The sequence below is a fragment of the Orycteropus afer genome, unplaced genomic scaffold (genome assembly GCF_000298275.1).
Source record: "Orycteropus afer afer isolate SDZICR_OR568_19922 unplaced genomic scaffold, OryAfe1.0 scaffold00055, whole genome shotgun sequence".
Lineage (NCBI taxonomy): Eukaryota > Metazoa > Chordata > Mammalia > Tubulidentata > Orycteropodidae > Orycteropus > Orycteropus afer.
Genome location: NW_006921642.1, coordinates 578891 through 589021, shown reverse-complemented (window position 1 = coordinate 589021; position 10131 = coordinate 578891). Strand labels below are relative to the sequence as shown.

General features: G+C 42.2%; 1 protein-coding gene across 1 annotated transcript in view; it reads right to left on the bottom strand.

Annotated features, from left to right (window-relative positions):
- Positions 1-577: 577 nt before the first annotated feature.
- Positions 578-10131, bottom strand: part of CARS2 (cysteinyl-tRNA synthetase 2, mitochondrial) — a 150684-nt gene continuing 141130 nt past the window's right edge. The window contains exons 12-15 of the mRNA XM_007938922.1: positions 7939-8062; positions 5863-5961; positions 1318-1524; positions 578-649 (exon numbers count right to left, since the gene is read on the bottom strand). Of these exons, the coding sequence (XP_007937113.1) occupies positions 578-649; positions 1318-1524; positions 5863-5961; positions 7939-8062 (502 nt within the window). The remainder of the gene's footprint in view (positions 650-1317; positions 1525-5862; positions 5962-7938; positions 8063-10131) is intronic.

Below are 10131 nucleotides of genomic sequence, written 5' to 3'. Positions count from 1 at the left end.
GAGATTCAGCAGAGCTTCCAGACTAAGACTGATTAGGAAGGAAGGTGTGGTGACCTACTTCTGAACATTAGCCAGTGAAAACCTAATGAATCACAACAGAGCACTGCCCAACCTGCTTTGGCCACATCATTGGGAGGGATCAGTCACTGAAGGAGGACATATTTGGTGAAGCAGAAGGCCAATGAAGGTATGAGAGACCCTTGGCAAGATGAAAGGGCCCAACAGCCACAGCAATGGACTCAAAACATGACAGTGATCGTGAGGATGATGCGGAACCGGGCACAGTTACATTCTGTTGTATATAAGGTCACCATGAGTTGGAGTCGGCTTGATGACAGCTAACAAATATTTGACATGATTTTACTAAGTTGAACTTTGTGTGGTGGCTACTGGTATGTTTAAAAAAAAAATACCTTCTCAGGGCATTGTTATTACCATATACCAGTGAGAAAGTAACAGCTTGTTTTAATGTTGACTTAATAGCCACAATAGAAAACGTTAAAGTTTTTTTTTTATCATAATATAATAAGGCATAGAAGCTATGTTATAAAAGGTTTCACATGGCTTCATTTAATCCTCAATTCTCTGGTTTTTGGTCTTTCATTCTTTGATCCAGCAGTTCCCATGTAGATGTTGTATTGCTTCTGTCCTGTGAAAGGAAAAATAACTTTGAAACTAGCTGAATGGATAACCACTGGCTGAAGAGGTTAATGGGCAAGATCAGAGTACAGAGAGTCAAAGAGTGAGCTGGAACGTGCTACCTACCCTTAACGTCTTACTGAAAACTCATTCTAAGGGAAGCAGCTGTATGCTTTTTTTTTTTTTTTTTTAAAAAAAAAAAAGGATGTTTCTACCTTCTACCAAAAGGCCCAGTGCAGCCCACTTGGTCTAACAGGTTGTATAAGATCAAGGGTATGACAGAAAGAGGGTAGGACGGAGCAGGAATCCAGGGCCTAGTCCTATCTTTGCCCCCGATTCCTTGAGCTCACATATACTTCTGAGTCTCAGTGTCCCTTCCAGCTCTGACACCCCAGGATTATTGTAAATATTTGTTTAAAGGATTGTTATAAATTAGGTAGTAATTTGAAACTCTGCCCTCTCCCAGGTCCCTCTCCAAATATACCAGAGGGGTGGGTTTCTTTACTCACTAAGAAACATTAGCACAATGATGGTGGTTAAGATTTCAAACAATATCCTATGTCCTCTGCTTGTATAATGCTTGTTAATTCACAAAGCACCTTGTACATACTACCTCTTGAGTAGTCTCAGGGTGATTACCCCTTGTGTGGATAGAGAATCACGGTGGTGGTGGCTCACCTTAATGTTGATGCCGTGGATGGCGAGGTCCTTGCGCAGGGAGTCGCATGCCTGAAGCAGGGGCTGTCTCTCCAAGAGCTGCTGCTGCCGGGCCTCCCGGGAGGCCGTCTGTGTGGCCAGGGCATACTGACGCACCTTCTGACGGAACCGGACCAGCTCTTCTACCACACTGTGCAAAGTGCCTGGGCTGCTGTCTCCTGAAATAAACTAAATACAAGCCAATGGTACTGCTCAGCAAGGTTCTGTGCAGCAAAGTTACGTCCCCATCATGACAGAACCCAGAAGACCGTGCTCTGCTGATGTGTGTACAGTGAATTCTAGTGAAAGACCAAGCCAGCACAAGTCTTTTCTTTGAGTCCCTAACACTGGGACTCTTTATAAAGAACTCAACGATTGGCTGTTTTCATTAGGGATGCAGGGTGAAATGATGTTTATTGTTTACAAGTCTTCAGTCACACTAAGATGCAATTCTTACTTCCCATTCCCCTCCTCCTTTTCGGATATCTCAACGCTCAATCATCACTACACAGAAATCATTACGGGGCTAGAAGGAGAGGGCTCTGGGTGCAGGTACACAACCATCTTGTCCTTCCTCTGATGCAGGGTTTCTCCATGTGTGGCCCTGAGACCCACTGCAGATGCTTGTTGGAAATGCAGATTCCAGGGCTTCCACTGCAGACCTCACGAGATATCTGAAGGGTGTGGCCAGGGAACCTACTTTGGCAAGCTCTCCCTGGGATTCTTAACCCACACTAATATTTTGAGAATCACTGCTCTAGAGGGTGAAAAGATGTTTTCATCTCCTTCACTAGGAAGAGTCTAGAAATCTAAGGCATATGGACTAATAAAGTCATTTTTATCAAATATACTCACTGTAACTATTTAAAATAGTAGGCATTCCATATGTGCACGACGCACACATATATACATATATATTATGCTTTTAACAGAATAGTCTTGAGACCAACAATCTCAGTGATCAGCTAGACAAACTGATCAGCAATAATCGATAAATGTGATGCATCCCATATAAAATATGATTCACATTGTAGCCAGCAGTCTACTCTCTTCCTACATTATTTTTTTCCTTCCACAATAAAGAAAGGATCCTGGTTTACTTAACTTGTTTACATTACAGTTAAACTAGGATCCATTAAATAAAGGAAAATTCTAATTCTGTCCACCCCCAAAAGAGAAAGGATCCTAATGTAGAAAGTGAAGCTGTTGCTATTTGTTAATGGCAATACATGTAAAATAAGAAACAGAGCCCACAACATTTAAAAACATTTAGGTCCAACATCTTAAAACTCATAGATCCTCAGTTATGGCTTCTAAAATTAAAGATAATTTTTGTTGTTACAATAGGTAGCCCAAAGTGGGGCCAGGTGTCAACATCTGAGTTTGGGGGAAGGTGAATTACCTATTTTTGATAAGGGCTATACCCAATGTGGCCAAATAAATACCCCTTACTCAATAAAGGAGCTTTGGTGGTACAGTGGGTAAGGCATTTGGCTGTTAACCAGAAGGTCAGTGGTTCAAACCTATTAGCTACCCCACTGGAGGAAGATGAGGCAATCTATTTCTGTAAAAATGTATAGTCTTGGAAACCCAATGGGGGTCATTATAGTTGGAAGTGACTCAATGGCAGCGGACTTGGGTTTTTCTTACTCAATAAGAAGTCCTGGAAAGTTTCATCTAAAAATGAATACAGACATTGCAAGAACTTGGTCATTTGGACCAGAAGTTAAAGACTTTTCATATGAATGGCTAGACAGACCCAGGACTTCTCAGAAAAGGAAATTACACCTAGTAGGTATTAGGAAGGAAGGTTGGGCATCCTACTTCTGTAGTGATACTGCCTCAGAAACCCAAGGAGGGGTCGCTATGAGTCGGGGCCGACTCAATGGCACATAACAACAACAACAGGTATTGGGTATCTACATAAACAAATCAAACTTCAACATGACCACAAAGAGACTACAGTTCTTTTTATATAACAGTCAGAGAAATTCACAGTAGTAGAGGTCTTTAGAGACCAAAGAGCCCACAGCCTACCTATCTATCCTATGGAGGAGTCACAGAGGCCTGGCCCAAGATCACAGTGGCTCTAAAGAAGGGCAAGTGCTCAAGACTCCCATGGCAGCCTGAGGCCAGAGTGGTAGGGTCCTCCTGGCTGCGGGTGGCTGAGTTCAAATGGTAATATGCCTGTCAAAGCAGTAGGCATCTAGGCCATGCCCAAAGCAGCCAAGCTAGCAGTCATGGCCATAAAGGAACCGACAGGTGGGCAGGGGCTTGGAGAGCAGCTGGAGAAGGATGTGCATCTCCACCTTATCTGTGATAGTTGTGACTTACATTCCACACATTTTTCCAGGGTAAAAATAATTTGTTGCATATAATTTTTTTTTAATGGCCATTTTAGCCCTTTCTTTTCCCCTTCAGAGCAATTCAGTCCTTAAAGCCATTAGGTGTAGAACAAGGCAGGTGCCCACATGGAGGGGTGGCCTGATGTGGGGGTTGGGATGTCTTCAGATATGGCAGCTGGCTTGAGCTGTCAAATCCAAGTGGGGTGAGGAGGGTGGCCTAGTGTGGGAAATCAAGAGCCCAGTGAGGGTGTCCATGCAGAGGGCAACCTGCTAAGGAAGGGGTAACAAAGCCTAAGTGGGGTGAGGAGGGTGTCCACCTCTTGGAAAGACAGCACAGGGCCAAAACAGCCTCAGGTTGCCACCAGGGCTGGAGGTGCCCGATGAGCAGAAGACAGGCTTAAAGGAGGGAGCCAGGAGACCTCCATCCTGAACGCAAATCTTAGGGTGTGCAATCGGGACAGTGAGTGGGATGGGGGGAGATCTGGTCTCAAAAGGCAGAGCTCTGCAGGGTGAGCAGGCTGTCCACATAGGGGAGGAAGGTGGTGGTGATGGACAATTGACTATATAGAGGAAACATGGTCAGACAAGTTAATATACTCAGAATGCTGGTAGCCAGGTTTCTTGCCATCAGAGAAGGAAGTCATGTATGAAAAAGACTAGAATGAATCATTTTTTGTTGGGTTGTAATCGAGATGTCTGTGACAACTCCTACATTTCAATAAAAATAGATCAATACAGAAATAAATTTAGCTAGAAAGTGTGCAAGATATACATATACACATTTCCCTGTTCTGACAAGGGCCTAGAAGCAGCTACAACTCAAGAGCATGAACACAGTGAGTGTGCAGACCTTCACTTCACAATACAATTCTCTCCTAAAAGGAACCAGGACTCCTGGGAGAAATGACAACTCTGTGGTTGAAGGAGAGAAAGTGTAAGAGGAGCCTGGAACAATAGGTGCCAAAAAGGCAGGAAGTGCCAAAAGAATGATGGGGACATGTCAGAAGGGCACAGAAGCCAACTCTAAGGCCAAATTTGGACATTTTGAGCATTATAATAAATAATGATAGTAGTAGATTTTAACCCATTAAATAAAATAGGAAGCCACCAGTCTATATCGATATAAATAAATTACTGAAAGTCTGATGAATAGAATATAGATACATTTTCAAAGTTTCTCCATAAAATACTTTTTCATTATCAGGGGGAAAAGAGTAACTTAAAGAGTGGAGAAGCATGGTAGCCCCCACCTTGATCCTGTGATCAGAGCAGATATCATCAATGATGGTGGCTGCATGGAGAAAAACAGTGGGACATTCCTGCCAAAGATGCACAGCCAGAATCTAGCCGTGAGGAGACAGAAGAAAGACCCAACCTGAGGGACATGCTACAAAATAACTGGCCTGTACTCTTCAAAAAGTGTCAAGGTCATGAAAGTCAAGAAAAAACTGAAGGGAGTGCTCCAGGTGGGAGGAGACAAGAGAGACAACTAAATCCAACATGTGGGTCTGAACTGCATCTTTTTGCTATTAAAAAAACTAAAAAAAAAAAAACAAATCTGTTGCTGTGGAGTCTATTCCCACTCATAGCGAGCCTACAGCTATCAAGGTCCTTTTTCAGACAACTGGCGAGGCCTGAATGGGTCTGAGGTTAGATGGCAGCGTCTATCAGTGTGAATGTCCTGATGTTAATGGCTGTACTGTGGTTATGGAGGAAGAGGTCCTTGTTTACAGGAAACACGCACTAAGGCTTTCAGGGGTGATGGGGCTTCAAGTTAGCTATTTACTCTTAAAATGGTTCAGTGACAAAAAAAAAAAAAAAAAAGCTCTTCTATTGTACTTGTAACTTTTCTATATATTTAGAGATTCTTTCAAGATGAAAAACATACAAAAAATGTGCATAGAACTGATGATCACCTACTTTGTGTAGCTAAAATTGACCGATTTCTGGTTCTGCTAATAAAAATTTGCCAACTATTTCAATTTTGATAAATAAGTAAAAATTGGATCTGGGTGTGTTTTTAAAAAGTAATAATATATTTTTAACTATATAAAGGAATTAATTTGGCATTATAATTATCCATTATAAATGAACATTTTAAAAGGAAAAGAAAGGTTACTATTTTATACCGCTGTTCCTATAGATAATACCACAATTAAGCTTTTACAAGACAAGGATATACCTGTTGAGTTGCCAGAGAAATTCCAACAGTCTCTAAAAACTGCTCAATGTAGGAGACCATGGCGCCAAACACAGCAGGACTTCTAGGACCAGCGGTTTCCTGTAACAAATTACCCATTGAAGGCTCTTTAAAATCAGTATTGATGTCAATGTGCAAAGGAAACTTTCTAGTTCTTAACTTGGATGTAAAAGAACAAAGACTTCGGTAGGTCACATCCACCTGTTGCTTTTCTTCATGTGGAGTGAAGACACAAGCTCTAGGCATCAGACATTGTGGGTTAAATACTAGATTTGCCACTTACATGCTGGGTAAGCCACCTAACCTCTGAGCAATCTGTAATTTGGAGATAACAGAACCTACAGCTTATGCCCCTCCTGAGGTTTCAACAACAGAATGCAATACAATATGTGGTATAGAGCAAGCAGAGAATGAGTGGGAAATGGGCAAAATTTTTAAGTCAGAATAAGTAATAAGGAAATTCTGAAACATGTTCCATTTCCTCTCAGGCTTGACTAAAGTCATCAAACTGGCAAGGGGTAGAGACTCTTGTGTGACTTGAGACTTAGTTTCTATGCCACTGGAACTGCACAGAGATCAGAACAGAATCACCTGGGCTATTTCAAACTACAAAAGCCAGTCTCATTTAGTAGGCCCTGTCCTATATCCCCAAGGAGAGACTGATCCCTCTAATTACCCTCCTCCTGTCCCCTGCAAAGAACCACTGCACATAATAAGAGCTATGACTGATGGCAGCATGTTAGGTAAATAGATGGGATAAAGGCAGCAAACAAACAGAGAATCACTGGTGAAAGACAGGACTAGTTCCTTTAAAGAGAAATGTTCATAAGCCAGGAATGGTCTAGGCCTGTTGGAACTGCCCATCAGTGACAGCAACTTTTCCCTGAGGGGCCACAAACAGTTGCACTGGACTTTAATCTCTGCCTAACCACTTTCAATTTCTGGCAAAGTATTCCTGCACCAAGTTTTGATTTAAATTTTCTCTCTCCCTCAAAGTAACAAACTACCTCAGCTTGACTGCAGATGTTGTTTTACTGCCACAACAGCACCATCCTTGAATTGAGGAACTTCCATTCTAAAGGTCCAGTACAGGCATGGGACCACTGCTGACTTGGCTGCCACAGAATCGCTTGGGAAGCTTACTTAATAAGCAACCTTCTGGCCCTATCTGCAGGTGATTCTGATGCAGGGTTACATCTGGGAATTATGACCACACACCGAGACCTCCACTGAGATACTGAACTAACAGGATGGTGGACTTGGACTGGAAGAATCAGAACCCAGACTGACAAATATTACCAAAAGGAAGTGGAAGGTATAACGATGACCTTAAATAGAGCCTTTGCCACTGACTCGACTTTTCAGATAACCTAATGATTAAATGAGCCTGTAGAATGAGAACTCCTCCAGGGGGAAAAACCATGCCTTGGTTTTTCACATACCAGGAACTGAAAAGCTCAGATGCCACAAAGCCTCTGAGCAAACAGGAGGGTTACACAGCAAATATATTAGTAAACATAAAATAGCTACTGGTCAGTGTGCCAAAAACTGTTCCAAATGCTCCACATATGTTGTTCGTTGCTGTCAAGTTGATTCCGACTCATAGCGAGCTCGTGTACAGAGCAGAACTGCTCCATAGGGTTTTCACGGCTGTGACCATTTGGAAGCAGATCACCAGGGCTTTCTTTTAAGGTACCTCTGGGTGGGTTTCAACGGCCCACCTTTCAGCTATGTTCTAATGCTTAACCATCTGTGCCCACCCAGGACATGCGCTACATACATCCATATTTAATTCTTACAACCCTGTGAAGTTCGGGCTATTACTATTCCATTAAAGTATGCCAGCAGCAGCAGACCATAAATGCAAAATACAGAAGCTCTAGAAACTCTTAAAGAAGAAAAGAGTTATTCAGTAGCTTCTTGGAAACCACCAGCTGAAGTAACCCAGAGAGTTAACATACTGTGCTTCTGTTCTTTCCTTACTGGGGGGAAAAAAACCAACTAATCTGTCAGTACTAAGAGTGGGACTATGGGAGCTGCCATATCCTAATGAGTTACCTTAGTAACTGCCTTAAGCTGTCTGTTCCCATGGTGAATGAGGTCCATAACAGCATCAAAAGCTCTGGGTGTATCAAAGTCATCTGCAAAAGCAGCCTTCACAGTCATTTCTGTGTTGGTTAGTCTTGGAGGCAAAGTAAGGAGAGAAACAAACTGGTCAATTATACCAAAAAGAAACTTTCGCAAGAAGCAAAACCAATAAGCACCAATGGCACCTAATGCTGCCATTATTAGTTCACCCATCTCAAAGCAGGAGCTCTGGTAGCATAGTGGCTAAAGCACTTGACTACTAACCAGAAGGCTGGTGGTTCAAACCCACCAGCCACTCCTCGAAAGGAAGGTTGGGCAATCCTACTTCCATAGTGATACTGCCTCGGAAACCCAAGGAGGGGTCGCTATGAGTCAGGGCCGACTTGATGGCACATAACAACAACAACAACATCTCAAAGCAGCATGCAGTGCTTCAGGAACAAAACATCCTTTTCCAAGGAGAAGGTTTAGTGATTTTAACTTTGGGGACTCTTTCCAGGTTACATGTACAAAGACTTGTGAAAGCCTTACCATTTCCTCTTTCATTGCTGTACTCTGGAATATAAGCTAGTTTCCCACATAATCTTTACTACTAAGTTCAACTTAGAATTGTCATATTATCAAAATTGAAAATTCTAGAGTGGGGGTCACCTGTAAAACTTGGGTCTGAACACACAATACACAAGTGGGCACTTTCATTCATGAGGGTTTTAAAAATCAATAGTGAGAGATTAAGTGGAGCTGGTATAAAATACAGGCATACCTCAAAAGATAACTGCAAAAGTAAAAGTGCAGTTCTGTTCCAGACTACCACAATAAAGTGATTATTGCAATAAAGAGAGTCACACAAATTTCTTGGTTTCCTAGTGCATATAAAAGTTATGTTTACACTATACTATAGTCTATGGAAAAAAATTGAAATATTGTGAGAATTACCAAAATGTGACAGGGAGACATGAAGTGAGCACATGCTGTTGGAAAACTGGCGCCTATACACTTGCTTGGGAGCCTAAGGCACTTGACTGCTAACCAGAAGGCTGGAAGTTCAAACCCACCAGCCACTCCTCAGAAGGAAGGTTGGACAATCTACTTCCATAGTGATACCGCCTGGGAAACCCATGGAAGGGTCGCTATGAGTTGGGTCCGACTCGACGGCACATAACAACAACATAGACTTGCTTGACGGCGGGTTGCTACTAACTTTTGATTCGTAAAACATGCTCTATATCTACGAAGTGCAATAAAGTGCAGTGGATTTAGACGAGGTATGCCTGTAATGTCATAATCTTAATTCACATGTATTAAGGGGCTCTGGTGGCATAGTACCTAAGGCATTTGACTGCTAATCAGAAGGTTAGAAGTTCAAACCCACCAGCCACTCTGTGGAAAGAAGACTGGGCAATCTACGGAAAGATTTACCACCTCAGAAACCCAAATGGGGTCTCTATGAGTTGGAATTGACTCAATGGCAGTGAGTTTGGTTTTTGGTTTTTATGCAAAAGTGGTATCAAGTGAAGGATAAGGTGGGAGAAAAAGTCAGAGTCATGTTTACATCAGTCATCAAGCATCAAGCGGGGTAGGGCGGAGAGAGTCCTAGGCATGAAGGTAGCCCTTGCTCATCACTAGCTTTATGATCTTGAGCCAAGTGTTCAGCCACTGTCTGTGTCAAATAGGGACAGCATCTGTCCTCCCTGTCTGAAAAGGCAGTGGTTAGGAGTTACTGAGATGATGCACCTGAAAGAATCTGCAAAAATGCAAAGCACTGTACAAATATGAAGTGCTATTGTTTTTTTACTTTGAATATGCAAAATTTAATAAAAGTAATTATTAACAATTATTAAGAATTAACTATAAAATGTAAGGAAACTGTAAAGAATACCCATAATTTTTTTCCTGTGGTTGGTGTGTTGTGGAGTCAGTTCTGACTCACAGCAAGCCTACGTACAACAAAACGAAATGCTCACTGCTTCTGCACCACTCTCACATTCCTTCCCGTGCTTGAGCCCATTGTTGCAGCCACGGTGTCAATCCATCACATTGAGGAATTTTGTTTTCATTGACCCTCTACTTTTCCAAGTATGGTATCCTTCTCTAGGAAATGGTCCCTACTGATAACATGTCCAAATTATGTGAGAAGAAATCTGGCCATTCTTGCTTCTAAGG